The sequence below is a fragment of the Oncorhynchus keta genome, unplaced genomic scaffold, assembly GCF_023373465.1.
Source record: "Oncorhynchus keta strain PuntledgeMale-10-30-2019 unplaced genomic scaffold, Oket_V2 Un_contig_7692_pilon_pilon, whole genome shotgun sequence".
Lineage (NCBI taxonomy): Eukaryota > Metazoa > Chordata > Actinopteri > Salmoniformes > Salmonidae > Oncorhynchus > Oncorhynchus keta.
In genome coordinates this window covers 1-20000 of record NW_026289619.1, presented here as the reverse complement: position 1 = coordinate 20000, position 20000 = coordinate 1, and the positions used below count along the sequence as shown (strand labels likewise).

Here is a 20000-nt window from a genome sequence, read left to right as displayed (position 1 = left end):
AGTGTCAGGTTCCAGGTGTCAGGTTCACCCAGAGTGGAATCCAATGGAAGGCTGGGCCGGAGCCGTGCCACCAGATGTATGTACACTGAGTGTACAAAACATTATGAACATTTCCAGGACAGACTGACCAGGTGAAAGATATGATGTCACCTGTTAAATCCACTTCAATTAGTGTAGATGAAGGGGAGGAGACAGGTTCAAGAAGGATTTTTAACCCTTGAGACAATTGAGACATAGATTGTGTATGTGTACCATTCAGAGGGTGAATGGGCAAGACAAAAAATGTATGTGCCTTTGAACAGGTTATGGTAGTAGGTGCCAGGCGCAATGGTTTGTGTTAAGAACTGCAACGCTGCTGGGTTTTTCACGCTCAACAGTTTCCTGTGTGTGTCAAGAATGGTCCACCACCCAAAGGACATCCAGGAAACTTGACCAAAAAAAATCTGTGGGAAGCTTCAGAGTCAACATGGACCAGCATTCCTGTGGAACGCTTTCAACACCTTGTAGCGTCCATGGCCAGACCAATTGTGGCTGTTCTGAGGGCAAAATATTAGGAAGATGTTCTCAATGTTTTGTACACTCAGTGTACACTGATAGCAAGGCATAATAATGGCCACACACACCCACACATGGCGGACATCATGGAGTAGTGGGAGGTGTGATTCTGGGTGCTGACGGACATCATGGAGTAGTGGGAGATGTGATTATGGGTGCTGACATTACACTAAAAGTAGTCTCTTGTGAAGGACGTCATGGAGTAGTGGGAGATGTGATTCTGGGTGCTGACATTACACTAAAAGTAGTCTCTTGTGACGGACGTCATGGAGTAGTGGGAGATGTGATTATGGGTGCTGACATTACACTAAAAGTAGTCTCTTGTGAAGGACGTCATGGAGTAGTGGGAGATGTGATTCTGGGTGCTGACATTACACTAAAAGTAGTCTCTTGTGAAGGACGTCATGGAGTAGTGGTAGATGTGATTCTGGGTGCTGACGGACATCATGGAGTAGTGGGAGATGTGATTATGGGTGCTGACATTACACTAAAAATAGTCTCTTGTGAAGGACGTCATGGAGTAGTGGGAGATGTGATTCTGGGTGCTGACATCACACTAAAAGTAGTCTCTTGTGAAGGACGTCATGGAGTAGTGGGAGATGTGATTCTGGGTGCTGACATTACACTAAAAGTAGTCTCTTGTGAAGGACGTCATGGAGTAGTGGGAGATGTGATTCTGGGTGCTGACGGACATCATGGAGTAGTGGGAGGTGTGATTCTGGGTGCTGACATTACACTAAAAGTAGTCTCTTGTGAAGGACGTCATGGAGTAGTGGGAGATGTGATTCTGGGTGCTGACGGACATCATGGAGTAGTGGGAGGTGTGATTCTGGGTGCTGACATTACACTAAAAGTAGTCTCTTGTGAAGGACGTCATGGAGTAGTGGGAGATGTGATTCTGGGTGCTGACATTACACTAAAAGTAGTCTCTTGTGACGGACGTCATGGAGTAGTGGGAGATGTGATTATGGGTGCTGACATTACACTAAAAGTAGTCTCTTGTGAAGGACGTCATGGAGTAGTGGGAGATGTGATTCTGGGTGCTGACATTACACTAAAAGTAGTCTCTTGTGAAGGACGTCATGGAGTAGTGGTAGATGTGATTCTGGGTGCTGACGGACATCATGGAGTAGTGGGAGATGTGATTATGGGTGCTGACATTACACTAAAAATAGTCTCTTGTGAAGGACGTCATGGAGTAGTGGGAGATGTGATTCTGGGTGCTGACATTACACTAAAAGTAGTCTCTTGTGAAGGACGTCATGGAGTAGTGGGAGATGTGATTCTGGGTGCTGACATTACACTAAAAGTAGTCTCTTGTGAAGGACGTCATGGAGTAGTGGGAGATGTGATTCTGGGTGCTGACATTACACTAAAAGTAGTCTCTTGTGAAGGACGTCATGGAGTAGTGGGAGATGTGATTCTGGGTGCTGACGGACATCATGGAGTAGTGGGAGGTGTGATTCTGGGTGCTGACATTACACTAAAAGTAGTCTCTTGTGAAGGACGTCATGGAGTAGTGGGAGATGTGATTCTGGGTGCTGACATTACACTAAAAGTAGTCTCTTGTGAAGGACGTCATGGAGTAGTGGGAGATGTGATTCTGGGTGCTGACGGACATCATGGAGTAGTGGGAGGTGTGATTCTGGGTGCTGACATTACACTAAAAGTAGTCTCTTGTGAAGGACGTCATGGAGTAGTGGGAGATGTGATTCTGGGTGCTGACATTACACTAAAAGTAGTCTCTTGTGACGTCATGGAGTAGTGGGAGATGTGATTCTGTCATGGAGTAGTGGGAGATGTGATTCTGGGTGCTGACATTACACTAAAAGTAGTCTCTTGTGAAGGACGTCATGGAGTAGTGGGAGATGTGATTCTGGGTGCTGACATTACACTAAAAGTAGTCTCTTGTGAAGGACGTCATGGAGTAGTGGGAGATGTGATTCTGGGTGCTGACGGACATCATGGAGTAGTGGGAGATGTGATTATGGGTGCTGACATTACACTAAAAGTAGTCTCTTGTGAAGGACGTCATGGAGTAGTGGGAGATGTGATTCTGGGTGCTGACATTACACTAAAAGTAGTTTCTTGTGACGGACGTCATGGAGTAGTGGGAGATGTGATTCTGGGTGCTGACATTACACTAAAAGTAGTCTCTTGTAACGGACGTCATGGAGTAGTGGGAGATGTGATTCTGGGTGCTGACATTACACTAAAAGTAGTCTCTTGTGACGGACGCCATGGAGTAGTGGGAGATGTGATTCTGGGTGCTGACGGACATCATGGAGTAGTGGGAGGTGTGATTCTGGGTGCTGACATTACACTAAAAGTAGTCTCTTGTGACGGACGTCATGGAGTAGTGGGAGATGTGATTCTGGGTGCTGACGGACATCATGGAGTAGTGGGAGGTGTGATTCTGGGTGCTGACATTACACTAAAAGTAGTCTCTTGTGACGGACGTCATGGAGTAGTGGGAGATGTGATTCTGGGTGCTGACATTACACTAAAAGGAGAGCCAGGGTAGCGAGGGTTAAATCACATGTCACATCGAAGAGGAACTGGCGGCCCCAGGACCAACTGAACACAATGGAGAGCTTCTCCATGTCTTTTAGGGGTTTTAAGGAGTCTGGCTTCAATAGCTGTTTCTGCTTTAGTGAAATGGGATGGAGTGATCCTGCATAACTTCACATTAACTGGGACTTTCACTGCTTGCTTGGTTCTATGTAGCATTTTGCACAGGGAAAACAGGAGTTGTTTGACCAGAGTTAAATACACACATGTACATATTATAGCTTGCACAAGTTTAAACAGGAGACAGAGTCTCTCTCTTTGTATGCCTTCAGCCAAACCAATGCCAGCAGGTGTTTAGGCTTCTTACCATAAATTTCCATTCAGCCAGGATCGGGAAGCACAAACAACCTCGGATTGGCCTTTTGCACTTTGAAAACCCACAACTTTGACTGATGGCTTTGAATACATGCAAAAGCAAGAGTTAGTTGAGAGCATTGCTAGAGTGTAGGTTGAGCATTAGACACGGATGGCGTGACCCACAATGCATTGTAACTACTTTACACCTGCAGGTATTGCCAACACTTCTCTGTCATTCAAAACTACTGTATTTTAGCTTAAACAACCTCCAGGCTAGGCCCAGCCCTGTCCTTCTCTACCGCAGCCCAGCAGCCCTTTTGTGGGACAGAGGTTCCCAGACGCAAGGGTGTCCAACAGGCCGGGAATGTATTAATATAATGTATTACTATACTGTATTAAAATACTATACTGTATTACTATCCTGTATTACTATACTATATTACTATACTGTATTAAAATACTATACTATATAACTATACTGTATTAAAATACTATACTGTATTACTATACTGGCTCAAGGGGAAATCCTCTTATCCATGGTCTTATACAATGCTATGATCTGTTATACTGTACCATACAGTAACATCTTATCCTATCCAATACAGGTTTCACAAATATGAGGCATCAAATACTGTATAGACAACTTTTAGGGAATTAGGATGTGCTAATGGTTTGATGTGGCTTGTAATCAGTAAGTGCTGTTATTAAGTGTTTATTAAGTATTGTTACGGTGTTATATGTGTTATTAAAATAAACATCTTATGTGCAGACAGGAAGCACATGTAAACATCAGCCAACTCTCCTGTTTACACAACTGACAATGGAGAAGGACTGAAATGATACAGAACCAAAGATAAGGTCAGGTACTTAGTACTATACAGTCACTAGCTATCAGCTCTGGTCAGGTACTTAGTACTATACAGTCACTAGCTATCAGCTCTGGTCAGGTACTTAGTACTATACAGTCACTAGCTATCAGCTCTGGTCAGGTACTTAGTACTATACAGTCACTAGCTATCAGCTCTGGTCAGGTACTTAGTACTATACAGTCACTAGCTATCAGCTGTGGTCAGGTACTTAGTACTATACAGTCACTAGCTATCAGCTCTGGTCAGGTACTTAGTACTATACAGTCACTAGCTATCAGCTCTGGTCAGGTACTTAGTACTATACAGTCACTAGCTATCAGCTCTGGTCAGGTACTTAGTACTATACAGTCACTAGCTATCAGCTCTGGTCAGGTACTTAGTACTATACAGTCACTAGCTATCAGCTCTGGTCAGGTACTTAGTACTATACAGTCACTAGCTATCAGCTCTGGTCAGGTACTTAGTACTATACAGTCACTAGCTATCAGCTCTGGTCAGGTACTTAGTACTATACAGTCACTAGCTATCAGCTCTGGTCAGGTACTTAGTACTATACAGTCACTAGCTATCAGCTCTGGTCAGGTACTTAGTACTATACAGTCACTAGCTATCAGCTCTGGTCAGGTACTTAGTACTATACAGTCACTAGCTATCAGCTCTGGTCAGGTACTTAGTACTATACAGTCACTAGCTATCAGCTCTGGTCAGGTACTTAGTACTATACAGTCACTAGCTATCAGCTCTGGTCAGGTACTTAGTACTATACAGTCACTAGCTATCAGCTCTGGTCAGGTACTATACAGTCACTAGCTATCAGCTGTGGTCAGGTACTTAGTACTATACAGTCACTAGCTATCAGCTCTGGTCAGGTACTTAGTACTATACAGTCACTAGCTATCAGCTCTGGTCAGGTACTTAGTACTATACAGTCACTAGCTATCAGCTCTGGTCAGGTACTTAGTACTATACAGTCACTAGCTATCAGCTCTGGTCAGGTACTTAGTACTATACAGTCACTAGCTATCAGTTGTGGTCTGGTACTTAGTACTATACAGTCACTAGCTATCAGCTCTGGTCAGGTACTTAGTACTATACAGTCACTAGCTATCAGCTCTGGTCAGGTACTTAGTACTATACAGTCACTAGCTATCAGCTCTGGTCAGGTACTTAGTACTATACAGTCACTAGCTATCAGCTCTGGTCAGGTACTTAGTACTATACAGTCACTAGCTATCAGCTGTGGTCTGGTACTTAGTACTATACAGTCACTAGCTATCAGCTCTGGTCAGGTACTTAGTACTATACAGTCAAGCTGTCAGCTGTGGTCAGGTACTATACAGTCACTAGCTATCAGCTGTGGTCAGGTACTTAGTACTATACAGTCACTAGCTATCAGCTGTGGTCAGGTACTATACAGTCACTAGCTACAGCTGTGGTCTGGTACTATACAGTCACTATCAGCTGTGGTCTGGTACTTAGTACTATAGTCACTAGCTATCAGCTCTGGTCAGGTATCAGCTGTGGTCAGGTACTATACAGTCACTAGCTATCAGCTGTGGTCAGGTACTTAGTACTATACAGTCACTAGCTATCAGCTGTGGTCTGGTACAGTACTATACAGTACTAGCTATCAGCTCTGGTCAGGTAAGTACTATACAGTCACTAGCTATCAGCTCTGGTCAGGTAGTACTATACAGTCACTAGCTATCAGCTGTGGTCAGGTACTAGTACTATAGTACTAGCTATCAGCTGTGGTCAGGTACTTAGTACAGTCACTAGTATCAGCTCTGGTCAGGTACTTAGTACTATACAGTCACTAGCTATCAGCTGTGGTCAGGTACTATACATAGTCACTAGCTATCAGCTCTGGTCAGGTACTTAGTACTATACAGTCACTAGCTATCAGCTCTGGTCAGGTACTTAGTACTATACAGTCACTAGTATCAGCTCTGGTCAGGTACTAGTACTAGCTATCAGCTGTGGTCAGTACTAGTACTATACAGTCACTCTGGGTCAGGTAGCTTAGTAACTATACAGTCACTAGTATCAGCTCTGGTCAGGTACTTAGTACTATACAGTCACTAGCTAAGCTGTGGTCAGGTACTAGTACTATCAGTCACTAGCTGCTCTGGTCAGGTACTTAGTATTATAAGTCACTAGCTATCAGCTAGGTACTACTATACAGTCACTAGCTATCAGCTCTGGTCAGGTACTTAGTACTATACAGTCACTAGCTATCAGCTGTGGTCTGGTACTTAGTACTATACAGTACTAGCTATCAGCTCTGGTCAGGTAGTACTATACAGTCACTAGCTATCAGCTGTGGTCAGGTACTTAGTACTATACAGTCACTAGCTATCAGCTCTGGTCAGGTACTTAGTACTATACAGTCACTAGCTATCAGCTGTGGTCAGGTACTTAGTACTATACAGTCACTAGCTATCAGCTCTGGTCAGGTCTGGTCACTAGCTATCAGCTCTGGTCAGGTACTATACAGTCACTAGCTATCAGCTCTGGTCAGGTAGCTACAGTCACTAAGCTCTGGTCAGGTATTAGTACTATACAGTCACTAGTATCAGCTCTGGTCAGGTAGCTTAGTAACTATATAGTACTAGTATCAGCTCTGGTCAGGTACTTAGTACTATACAGTCACTAGTATCAGCTCTGGTCAGGTACTTAGTACTATACAGTACTAGTATCAGCTCTGGTCAGGTACAGTACTATAGTCACTAGCTAAGCTCTGGTCAGGTACTTAGTACTATACAGTCACTAGCTATCAGCTCTGGTCAGGTACTTAGTACTATACAGTCACTAGCTATCAGCTGTGGTCAGGTACTATAGTACTGTGGTCTGGTACTTAGTACTATACAGTCACTAGCTATCAGCTCTGGTCAGGTACTTAGTACTATACAGTCACTAGTATCAGCTCTGGTCAGGTACTTAGTACTATACAGTCACTAGCTATCATCAGGTACTCTGGTCAGGTAGTACTATACAGTACTACAGCTCTGGTCAGGTACTTAGTACTATAGTCACTCAGCTCTGGTCAGGTAGCTAGTCACTAGCTATCAGCTGTGGTCAGGTACTATACAGTCACTCAGCTGTGGTCAGGTAGCTAGTAACTTAGTACTATAGTACTAGCTATCAGCTCTGGTCAGGTACTTAGTACTATACAGTCACTAGCATCAGCTCTGGTCAGGTACTTAGTACTATACAGTCAGTAAGCTGTGGTCAGGTACTTAGTACTATACAGTACTAAGCTATCAGCTCTGGTCAGGTACTTAGCTAGTACTACTATCAGCTCTGGTCAGGTACTTAGTACTATCAGTCACTCTGCTCTGGTCAGGTAGTCACTAGTAACAGCTGTGGTCAGGTAGTACTATACAGTACTCAGCTCTGGTCAGGTAGCTAGTAACTGCTCTGGTCAGGTACTTAGTACTATACAGTCACTAGCTATCAGCTCTGGTCAGGTAGGTACTATACAGTCACTAGTAACTCTGGTCAGGTAGTACTAACAGTCACTCTAGCTCTGGTCAGGTACTTAGTACTATACAGTCAAGCTGCTACTTAGTACTATACAGTCACTAGCTATCAGCTCTGGTCAGGTACTATACAGTCACTAGCTATCAGCTGTGGTCTGGTACTTAGTACTATACAGTCACTAGCTATCAGCTCTGGTCAGGTACTTAGTACTAGTCACTAGCTATCAGCTCTGGTCAGGTACTTAGTACTATACAGTCACTAGCTATCAGCTCTGGTCAGGTAGTACTATACAGTCAAGCTATCAGCTCTGGTCAGGTACTTAGTACTATACAGTCACTCAGCTCTGGTCAGGTACTTAGTACTATACAGTCACTAGCTATCAGCTCTGGTCAGGTACTTAGTACTATACAGTCACTAGCTATCAGCTCTGGTCAGGTACTTAGTACTATACAGTCACTAGCTATCAGCTGTGGTCAGGTACTATACAGTCACTAGCTATCAGCTGTGGTCTGGTACTTAGTACTATACAGTCACTAGCTATCAGCTCTGGTCAGGTACTTAGTACTATACAGTCAAGCTATCAGCTCTGGTCAGGTACTTAGTACTATACAGTCACTAGCTATCAGCTGTGGTCAGGTACTATACAGTCACTAGCTATCAGCTGTGGTCTGGTACTTAGTACTATACAGTCACTAGCTATCAGCTCTGGTCAGGTACTTAGTACTATACAGTCACTAGCTATCAGCTCTGGTCAGGTACTTAGTACTATACAGTCACTAGCTATCAGCTGTGGTCAGGTACTATACAGTCACTCTATCAGCTGTGGTCTGGTACTTAGTACTATACAGTCACTAGCTATCAGCTCTGGTCAGGTACTTAGTACTATACAGTCACTAGCTATCAGCTCTGGTCAGGTACTTAGTACTATACAGTCACTAGCTATCAGCTCTGGTCAGGTACTTAGTACTAGTCACTAGCTATCAGCTCTGGTCAGGTACTCACTAGTACTAACAGTCACTAGCTATCAGCTCTGGTCAGGTAGTACTATACAGTCACTAGCTATCAGCTCTGGTCAGGTACTTAGTAGTCACTAGCTATCAGCTCTGGTCAGGTAGTACTATACAGTCACTAGCTATCAGCTCTGGTCAGGTACTTAGTACTATACAGTCACTAGCTATCAGCTCTGGTCAGGTACTTAGTACTATACAGTCACTAGCTATCAGCTCTGGTCAGGTACTTAGTACTATACAGTCACTAGCTATCAGCTCTGGTCAGGTACTTAGTACTATACAGTCACTAGCTATCAGCTCTGGTCAGGTACTTAGTACTATACAGTCACTAGCTATCAGCTCTGGTCAGGTACTAGTACTATACAGTCACTAGCTATCAGCTGTGGTCAGGTACTATACAGTCACTAGCTATCAGCTGTGGTCTGGTACTTAGTACTATACAGTCACTAGCTATCAGCTCTGGTCAGGTACTTAGTACTATACAGTCACTAGCTATCAGCTGTGGTCAGGTACTTAGTACTATACAGTCACTAGCTATCAGCTGTGGTCAGGTACTTAGTACTATACAGTCACTAGCTATCAGCTCTGGTCAGGTACTTAGTACTATACAGTCACTAGCTATCAGCTCTGGTCAGGTACTTAGTACTATACAGTCACTAGCTATCAGTTGTGGTCTGGTACTTAGTACTATACAGTCACTAGCTATCAGCTCTGGTCAGGTACTTAGTACTATACAGTCACTAGCTATCAGTTGTGGTCTGGTACTTAGTACTATACAGTCACTAGCTATCAGCTCTGGTCAGGTACTTAGTACTATACAGTCACTAGCTATCAGCTCTGGTCAGGTACTTAGTACTATACAGTCACTAGCTATCAGCTGTGGTCAGGTACTTAGTACTATACAGTCACTAGCTATCAGCTGTGGTCAGGTACTTAGTACTATACAGTCACTAGCTATCAGCTGTGGTCAGGTACTTAGTACTATACAGTCACTAGCTATCAGCTGTGGTCAGGTACTTAGTACTATACAGTCACTAGCTATCAGCTGTGGTCAGGTACTTAGTACTATACAGTCACTAGCTATCAGCTCTGGTCAGGTACTTAGTACTATACAGTCACTAGCTATCAGCTCTGGTCAGGTACTTAGTACTATACACGTCACTAGCTATCAGCTGTGGTCAGGTACTTAGTACTATACAGTCACTAGCTATCAGCTGTGGTCAGGTACTTAGTACTATACAGTCACTAGCTATCAGCTCTGGTCAGGTACTTAGTACTATACAGTCACTAGCTATCAGCTCTGGTCAGGTACTTAGTACTATACAGTCACTAGCTATCAGCTGTGGTCAGGTACTTAGTACTATACAGTCACTAGCTATCAGCTCTGGTCAGGTACTTAGTACTATACAGTCACTAGCTATCAGTTGTGGTCTGGTACTTAGTACTATACAGTCACTAGCTATCAGCTCTGGTCAGGTACTTAGTACTATACAGTCACTAGCTATCAGTTGTGGTCTGGTACTTAGTACTATACAGTCACTAGCTATCAGCTCTGGTCAGGTACTTAGTACTATACAGTCACTAGCTATCAGCTCTGGTCAGGTACTTAGTACTATACAGTCACTAGCTATCAGCTGTGGTCAGGTACTTAGTACTATACAGTCACTAGCTATCAGCTCTGGTCAGGTACTATACAGTCACTAGCTATCAGTTGTGGTCTGGTATTAGTACTATACAGTCACTAGCTATCAGCTCTGGTCAGGTAGTACTATACAGTCACTAGCTATCAGCTCTGGTCAGGTACTTAGTACTATACAGTCACTAGCTATCAGCTCTGGTCAGGTACTTAGTACTATACAGTCACTAGCTATCAGCTCTGGTCAGGTACTTAGTACTATACAGTCACTAGCTATCAGCTCTGGTCAGGTAGCTAGTAACTGTATAGTACTAAGTATCAGCTCTGGGCAGGTAGCTAGTAACTGTATAGTACTAAGTATCAGCTCTGGTCAGGTAGCTAGTAACTGTATAGTACTAAGTATCAGCTCTGGTCAGGTAGCCAGTAACTGAATAGTACTAAGTATCAGCTCTGGTCAGGTAGCTAGTAACTATATAGTACTAAGTATCAGCTCTGGTCAGGTAGCTAGTAACTGAATAGTACTAAGTATCAGCTCTGGGCAGGTAGCTAGTAACTGTATAGTACTAAGTATCAGCTCTGGTCAGGTAGCTAGTAACTGTATAGTACTAAGTATCAGCTCTGGTCAGGTAGCTAGTAACTATATAGTACTAAGTATCAGCTCTGGTCAGGTAGCCAGTAACTGTATAGTACTAAGTATCAGCTCTGGGCAGGTAGCTAGTAACTGTATAGTACTAAGTATCAGCTCTGGTCAGGTAGCTAGTAACTGTATAGTACTAAGTATCAGTTCTGGTCAGGTAGCTAGTAACTATATAGTACTAAGTATCAGTTCTGGTCAGGTAGCTAGTAACTATATAGTACTATGTATCAGCTCTGGTCAGGTAGCTAGTAACTGAATAGTACTAAGTATCAGCTCTGGTCAGGTAGCTAGTAACTGTATAGTACTAAGTATCAGCTCTGGTCAGGTAGCTAGTAACTGTATAGTACTAAGTATCAGCTCTGGTCAGGTAGCTAGTAACTGTATAGTACTAAGTATCAGCTCTGGTCAGGTAGCTAGTAACTGTATAGTACTAAGTATCAGTTCTGGTCAGGTAGCTAGTAACTATATAGTACTAAGTATCAGCTCTGGTCAGGTAGCTAGTAACTATATAGTACTAAGTATCAGTTCTGGTCAGGTAGCTAGTAACTATATAGTACTATGTATCAGCTCTGGTCAGGTAGCTAGTAACTGAATAGTACTAAGTATCAGCTCTGGTCAGGTAGCTAGTAACTGTATAGTACTAAGTATCAGCTCTTGGTAGGTAGCTAGTAACTGTATAGTACTAAGTATCAGCTCTTGGTAGGTAGCTAGTAACTGTATAGTAGTAAGTATCAGCTCTGGGCAGGTAGCTAGTAACTGAATAGTACTAAGTATCAGCTCTGGTCAGGTAGCTAGTAACTGTATAGTACTATGTATCAGCTCTGGTCAGGTAGCTAGTAACTGTATAGTACTAAGTATCAGCTCTTGGTAGGTAGCTAGTAACTGTATAGTACTAAGTATCAGCTCTGGGCAGGTAGCTAGTAACTGTATAGTAGTAAGTATCAGCTCTGGGCAGGTAGCTAGTAACTGTATAGTAGTAAGTATCAGCTCTGGTCAGGTAGCTAGTAACTGTATAGTACTATGTATCAGCTCTGGTCAGGTAGCTAGTAACTGTATAGTACTAAGTATCAGCTCTTGGTAGGTAGCTAGTAACTGTATAGTAGTAAGTATCAGCTCTGGGCAGGTAGCTAGTAACTGTATAGTACTAAGTATCAGCTCTGGGCAGGTAGCTAGTAACTGTATAGTAGTAAGTATCAGCTCTGGGCAGGTAGCTAGTAACTGTATAGTACTAAGTATCAGCTCTGGGCACGTAGCTAGTAACTGTATAGTACTAAGTATCAGCTCTGGGCAGGTAGCTAGTAACTGTATAGTAGTAAGTATCAGCTCTGGGCAGGTAGCTAGTAACTGTATAGTAGTAAGTATCAGCTCTGGGCAGGTAGCTAGTAACTGTATAGTAAGTAGTAAGTATCAGCTCTGGGCAGGTAGCTAGTAACTGCATAGCTCTGACTGACCGTGTGTATAGAGGAGCCGGAGAGGGAGGGCGAGTGCTGCTTGCTGCCCGGGAGGACACTCCTCTTGGGGAAGTCGCTGTAGTCGGGAGGGGGGAGGACCATGGAGGAATCATCTGTCTCTGTGTCCTGGTGGAGCAGGTTCACCACGCTCTTACTGCGCATGGGAGGAGCCCCCACACTGTGGAGAGAGAGGGGGAGAGATAGAGAGAGAAAAGAGAGAAAGAATGAAGGAGAGGAGGGAATTCTGATCAGCAAAGGTCATCAGACTAGGAGAGTAGAGGAAACACTATGAGACAACAAGTCTGGATGAAACCTCTGTGTGCGTGCGCACCCATGCGCCTGCCTGCTTGAGTGGTCCCCTTACCTGTTGTTATTCACTATTGGCTCTGAATATGCCCGGCAATAGGATGATGGAAACCATCCCCTCCTGGAACACAGACAAACAGAGAGAGAGAGAGAGAAAGAGGCAGGGGATTACACTCCCATCTCCCCAGCTTTTTCCTACAGGCCCCTGAATAACCCTCAGACACTCCTAATACATTGACGTCCACACTGAAGTACACAATCCCCTGGAACCTGCTTCTCTACACACCACTCCATCATGCAGCAGCTTAATAGAATCCCCTTTTCAGGATTCTGTATCATCAACCTCTCTATAGCTGTCTAACAGGTGGTGAGAGAGAACTGAGGCCATTATGGTAGAATAAGGTAGATAAATCATCATAGGCCTCTGAATGGACAAATCATTGACTCCATACAAATCCCTGTGAGAAATGTTCATATTTGTCCATTTGTTCACTGGGCTTCAGAATGGGCAGCTGGGTGTGGCCAGTGTTTAACTAGAATACATAAAGGCTGGGGTACTGTATCAACTTCCAGCTTCCCTGTTAAAAGCACCACAGTGAACCATGCTGTAGGGTTTAGGTAGTGATCACATTTCACTAACCTGATCTGGAACCAGGCCAACATTTCAGTCACATGTCTCTCATTCTCTCAGTCTACTGTCTCAAAGGGTACCAAATAATCATAGATGACAGATTTGTGTCATATAGCCTTGTGAACATAATGAATATATGATTAATTATTCATGTTTTCACAGGATATTAATTAAATGTATTTAATTTCTGGCCATGACACTCTTCATCACACTATGGTGGTGGAGGGATACATGTGGATGTTATCAGTGTGTGTTGCTAGGTGACTGACCCAGATCCATCACTCTGGCTGAGGTGTGACAGATAGGTGTCTCATCAACTCAATGATATCACACTGCAGGGACCTCCACAAGAACCCTACACTGTATCAATGGCACATATCTAGGTAACATCCCAAAAGCCACCCTATTTAGTGCACTGCTTTTGACAATATAAGAGTCCATCATCTGTAGAATCTGTAAAGAACATGTACAGCATCACGTCAGGAATACAACACCTTTAGAAAGTTCATTTTGCGCCTTGATTCAGCAAAAACATCAGATTCATTTGGCTGTGATTTTCTCCTTTCTCTACTTCTTTCCCCCTCTCCTCCCACTCCCCCCTCTCCCCCCTCTCCTCCCCTCCTGTCTCCTCTGTGTCTTTCTGCCTCCAGCCATGTGCTGATTGTATTCCCCAGTGTGTGCCGGCTCCCAGGCAGCTCTTAACGATCCCAGAGCACGGCGCCCAGCCAGCCCCACCTGGAGTGGTCCAGTTAAGGGGAGCTCAATCAAATCAACTTCTAATCAGGACCGGAACTACCACATGCACACAGCAGCTGGCGGTGTGTGTATAAATGCATGTGTGTGCATTAGGGCTGGGCGGTATACCATATTTTACTATATGCAGGTATTGATGCACGAAACAGTTTGGGTTTTTACTTTACCTTCTATCACAGTATTTGAATGTTTGGTTTGTTAAATGTGATACGCCGTATGTAAAGTTAATTTTTATAGTTTACTCTGCTACTCGAGTCATCCCTCTCTGCTCTCTCTCTCTCCATGCTGCTTTACGACATAGACCTAGTCCCACCCCTTCACTCAAGGAGTGCATTTGTTGCTGTTTGACCATGAGACACTTTCGTTCAGTCTGCATGGTCAATGCAGCACATGCAACAATGTTGATGACAACGATGTTGTTTCCACTTTGATCTTAATATAAATCCACAAGCGTTCTATAATTACAATATTAGTTTGTGTTTCTTACATCTCTAACAGCTAGTTTGTATTTTCTAGTTAGCTGGCAAGCTAACTAGCTAATGAAAGTACTGAGTCAGTGCAAACGTAGCTAGCTAATACAGCCTGATACCAGAACTGAGTCTGAGCAAACGTAGCTAGCTAATACAGCCTGATACCAGAACTGAGTCAGAGCAAACGTAGCTAGCTAATACAGCCTGATACCAGAACTGAGTCAGAGCAAACGTAGCTAGCTAATACAGCCTGATACCAGAACTGAGTCAGAGCAAACGTAGCTAGCTAATACAGCCTGATACCAGGACTGAGTCAGAGCAAACGTAGCTAGCTAATACAGCCTGATACCAGAACTGAGTCAGAGCAAACGTAGCTAGCTAATATAGCCTGATACCAGGACTGAGTCAGAGCAAACTTAGCTAGCTAATACAGCCTGATACCAGGACTGAGTCAGAGCAAACGTAGCTAGCTAATGCAGCCTGATACCAGAACTGAGTCAGAGCAAACGTAGCTAGCTAATACAGCCTGATACCAGGACTGAGTCAGAGCAAACTTAGCTAGCTAATACAGCCTGATACCAGGACTGAGTCAGAGCAAACGTAGCTAGCTAATACAGCCTGATACCAGGACTGAGTCAGAGCAAACGTAGCTAGCTAATACAGCCTGATACCAGAACTGAGTCAGAGCAAACGTAGCTAGCTAATACAGCCTGATACCAGAACTGAGTCAGAGCAAACGTAGCTAGCTAATACAGCCTGATACCAGGACTGAGTCAGAGCAAACGTAGCTAGCTAATACAGCCTGATACCAGGACTGAGTCAGAGCAAACGTAGCTAGCTAATACAGCCTGATACCAGAACTGAGTCAGAGCAAACGTAGCTAGCTAATACAGCCTGATACCAGGACTGAGTCAGAGCAAACGTAGCTAGCTAATACAGCCTGATACCAGGACTGAGTCAGAGCAAACATAGCTAGCTAATACAGCCTGATACCAGGACTGAGTCAGAGCAAACGTAGCTAACTAATACAGCCTGATACCAAGACTAGTGGAGGCTTAAATCAGCATGTTGTTTGTGCAACAGTATCTTCTAAATCAAAGAGAAATTGGCGAAGCATGAATATGTTGGCCATATGAATAAAGTTTTAATGTAGCCAAAGATCATATGGTCCCCTAGGAAACACCGAACATCACTTTGGTTCCTACCCTGTCACAATAACTCATCCATGGCATTTTCATTTGTTGTCATGCCAAACAACACTATTATGCCCACTATTATTTATATTCTAACCATAGAATAAACATTATATTTCAATGATTCCAAAAGTTCGCCCAAGGGTTATGAACTAAATCGCAATTGCAACATTTGGTTAAAATAAGGCCTAGTATTTTCCCCCATATTGTGGCAGTGTGGAAATGATCTCAAATGAGTGCAGGGATGCAGAAATGGATGGAAAATAATACAAAATTATTTTAGGTTGAAGTTGAATTGAACAGTATAAAACATTCCAAATGGAGAAAGACCCATTGAAATCATTTAGAATATATGTGTTGTCACACACTACTCATAAAGCAAATATAGAACTTTTATTAATCAAAAACAGAAAATACTGTCAAAAATGTGAAAAATAATATGATATTTTGGCCATTTTGCCCAGCCCTAGTGTGTGTGTGTGTGTGTGTGTGTGTGTGTGTGTGTGTGTGTGTGTGTGTGTGTGTGTGTGTGTGTGTGTGTGCCGTATGTGTCTCTCTAACATACTGCCTGGTTTTCTCCAGTTCTCCGTAGAGCCATCCGTCCCTCTCATCAGGTATGAGCAGGGTGATGATGTCTCCCTCGTCAAAGCTGAGCAGCGTAGAGTTGGTCCCAGAGGTGTGGGGGAAGATGGTGCGGACCCTGGGTCTCTTCACAATGTTGTTGAGTCCTGTAGCCACAGACACTGACCTGGGACCTAGACCGCCACTCTCCTCCCCTCCATTGTCCCTGTAGTCTGGAGAGAGAGAAGGGTTAATATACAGGCATGTACACAGGTCCATGCATGCACCCACATACAAACACACATACCAGCGATCAGGACATACGAACACACACACACACGCATCCGAACACACACTACCTGTGCCACTCTCAGTCTCTCTGGTGACTGAGTTTGTTGTGGGTGTGTCCTGCGTGAACATACTGGCCAATGGGCTGGTCTGAGCCTTCAGTGCCGGGGCAGGGGGTGGAACTGTGTCCCGGAATATGGAGTTGCTCTGACCATAGGAAGTGGAACACAGGAAGGGGATAGTATGAGTGCTAGAATGTACTGTTGTTAGTAGTTAACCTGCCACTGGTAGTGGTACATTAGTAGTTAACCTGCCACTGGTAGTGGTACATTAGTAGTTAACCTGCCACTGGTAGTGGTACATTAGCAGTTAACCTGCCACTGGTAGTGGTACATTAGCAGTTAACCTGCCACTGGTAGTGGTACATTAGCAGTTAACCTGCCACTGGTAGTGGTACATTAGCAGTTAACCTGCCACTGGTAGTGGTACATTAGCAGTTAACCTGCCACTGGTAGTGGTACATTAGTAGTTAACCTGCCACTGGTAGTGGTACATTAGTAGTTAACCTGCCACTGGTAGTGGTACATTAGTAGTTAACCTGCCATTGGTAGTGGTACATTAGTAACCTGCCACTTAACCTGCCACTGGTAGTGGTACATTAGGCCACTGGTACATTAGCAGTTAACCTGCCACTGGTAGTGGTACTGCCATTGGTAGTGGTACATTAGCAGTTAACCTGCCACTGGTAGTGGTACATTAGCAGTTAACCTGCCACTGGTAGTGGTACATTAGCAGTTAACCTGCCACTGGTAGTGGTACATTAGCAGTTAACCTGCCACTGGTAGTGGTACATTAGTAGTTAACCTGCCACTGGTAGTGGTACATTAGTAGTTAGCCTGCCACTGGTAGTGGTACATTAGCAGTTAACCTGCCACTGGTAGTGGTACATTAGCAGTTAACCTGCCACTGGTAGCGGTACATTAGTAGTACAGGTATTACAGGTTTTTACCATTTCATTATTATGATTAAATCAGTGAAGCCATAGTGTCATCACAAGGTATCTGTGCTGTGTTCTCTCGCTCTCTCACATTGAATCAGAATGAGATATTCTAATTAATAAATGGTTTTCTAAATGGTTAATGAATGAGTGACTGCCTTCTCACCCTACTGTGTCTCTGGGAGATGGGGGAGGCCTGGGGGGTGATGGACACTGGGGTGCGAAGACCCTCAATCATAGACATCACGCTCTCGGGCACGTTGGTGGCATCGCCACACTTGTCCTGCCAGGTGGGCAGCTTCCCGAAAAGCATGTCTCTGGCCTGGGGTCAGAGAAGGAACAGCAGCAGTCATAATAGTTACTGTAGAATGGGAGCCTTGAATTTGTGATTTGGTACCCCACTAGACATTTGTATAATAAACGTGGTACACAGATGGTGGTTATGGTAAATTCATGGAAATAGTTAGTGCGATCTGGTTCCAATTCCACCCCTAGCCTCTAGCCCACATCCCCCTTAAAACCCCCATCATTTTAATGGATTGAAATCATGTTCAGGTTTTCTACTGACTGAGAACCTAGGAGGCACTGTAGCATAGTTCCAATACCTTGTCGTGGAAGGCAGCGATCTGATAGGAGAAGGTGCAGTGTTTGTCCACCAGGAAGCAGAAGCGTCTCTTCTCCTCCAGCAGAGCCTCCTTGCAGCCGTCGGCGATGAACTTCTGCATGTCCATCTGCCCTGACCTCAGCGTCTCCAGGCACTGCACAATACAACAGGCCAATGACATGCTGTTATCTCAACTGCAACGACCAATCATACGCAAATATCTTGCTGCACTGACCAATCACACAGTCGTGTCTTGCCACAGACATAGCTCAGCCAATCAGAGCTGCCTAGCACCGTAGGTATCAGGAAGTGAAAGGGCATTGTGAAGAGAGGAGCAGAGATAAAGGCTGGCTGGACGTTCTAATCTCTGTGTGGCAGGTAGAGACAGAGATACAGAGAGGTATTGTAGGGATACTGTACAAGGGAATGGAATGGGTTTTATTATCTAACATGGCTGACGGAGAAGAATAGATGAGGGCTAGGGAGGTGACAGTAGCAGACATGCTGACAGAAGAATAGATGAGGGCTAGGGAGGTGACAGTAGCAGACAGGCTGACAGAGAAGAATAGATGAGGGCTAGGGAGGTGACAGTAGCAGACAGGCTGACAGAGAAGAATAGATGAGGGCTAGGGAGGTGACAGTAGCAGACATGCTGACAGAGAAGACTAGATGAGGGCTAGGGAGGTGACAGTAGCAGACAGGCTGACAGAGAAGAATAGATGAGGGCTAGGGAGGTGACAGTAGCAGACAGGCTGACAGAGAAGAATAGATGAGGGCTAGGGAGGTGACAGTAGCAGACAGGCTGACAGAGAATAATAGATGAGGGCTAGCAGACATGCTGAGGTGACAGGGAGGTGACAGCAGACATGCTGACAGAGAAGAATAGATGAGGGCTAGGGAGGTGACAGTAGCAGACATGCTGACAGAGAAGAATAGATGAGGGCTAGGGAGGTGACAGTAGCAGACATGCTGACAGAGAAGAATAGATGAGGGCTAGGGAGGTGACAGTAGCAGACATGCTGACAGAGAAGAATAGATGAGGGCTAGGGAGGTGACAGTAGCAGACATGCTGACAGAGAAGAATAGATGAGGGCTAGGGAGGTGACAGTAGCAGACATGCTGACAGAGAAGAATAGATGAGGGCTAGGGAGGTGACAGTAGCAGACATGCTGAGGTAGATGAGGGCTAGTAGCAGACATGCTGACAGAGAAGAATAGATGAGGACTAGGGAGGTGACAGTAGCAGACATGCTGACAGAAAGAATAGATGAGGACTAGGGAGGTGACAGTAGCAGACATGATGACAGAGAAGAATAGATGAGGGCTAGGGAGGTGACAGTAGCAGACATGATGACAGAGAAGAATAGATGAGGGCTAGGGAGGTGACAGTAGCAGACATGCTGACAGAAAGAATAGATGAGGGCTAGGGAGGTGACAGTAGCAGACATGCTGACAGAGAAGAATAGATGAGGGCTAGGGAGGGAGGTGACAGTAGCAGACATGCTGACAGAGAAGAATAGATGAGGACGAGGGGTGACAGTAGCAGACATGCTGACAGAGAAGAATAGATGAGGGCTAGACATGCATGACAGAGAAGAATAGATGAGGACTAGGGAGGTGACAGTAGCAGACATGCTGACAGAGAAGAATAGATGAGGGCTAGGGAGGTGACAGTAGCAGACATGCTGA

The 20000-nt window shown here is 44.4% G+C and overlaps 1 protein-coding gene and 1 long non-coding RNA gene across 42 annotated transcripts in view; one reads left to right on the top strand and one right to left on the bottom strand.

Annotated features, from left to right (window-relative positions):
* The window catches only part of LOC118372661 (brain-specific angiogenesis inhibitor 1-associated protein 2-like protein 1), a 33887-nt gene extending 15390 nt beyond the window's left edge, over positions 1-18497 (bottom strand). The window contains exons 1-7 of one of the 38 annotated variants that reach the window (XM_052511914.1): positions 18314-18497; positions 17448-18030; positions 17086-17309; positions 16783-17021; positions 16428-16656; positions 12874-12936; positions 12510-12687 (exon numbers count right to left, since the gene is read on the bottom strand). In XM_052511914.1, coding sequence (XP_052367874.1) covers positions 12510-12687; positions 12874-12936; positions 16428-16656; positions 16783-16843 — 531 coding nt within the window. In that variant the 5' untranslated portion in view covers positions 16844-17021; positions 17086-17309; positions 17448-18030; positions 18314-18497. Of the gene's footprint in view, positions 1-12509; positions 12688-12873; positions 12937-16427; positions 16657-16782; positions 17310-17447; positions 18031-18313 lie in introns of those variants that run through there. The other 37 variants (XM_052511921.1, XM_052511927.1, XM_052511923.1 and 34 more) reach the window with 37 other exon arrangements.
* On the top strand, positions 10583-12497 carry LOC127926517 (uncharacterized). 4 transcript variants are annotated; one of them, XR_008124329.1, is made up of 4 exons: positions 10583-11299; positions 11342-11509; positions 11552-12181; positions 12266-12497. It is a non-coding gene; the product is annotated as an uncharacterized LOC127926517 (long non-coding RNA). The 4 variants fall into 4 exon arrangements; XR_008124332.1 differs by having other exon boundaries at positions 11426-11509; positions 11594-12497; XR_008124330.1 differs by having other exon boundaries at positions 11426-11509; positions 11552-12497.
* Positions 18498-20000: the final 1503 nt, after the last annotated feature.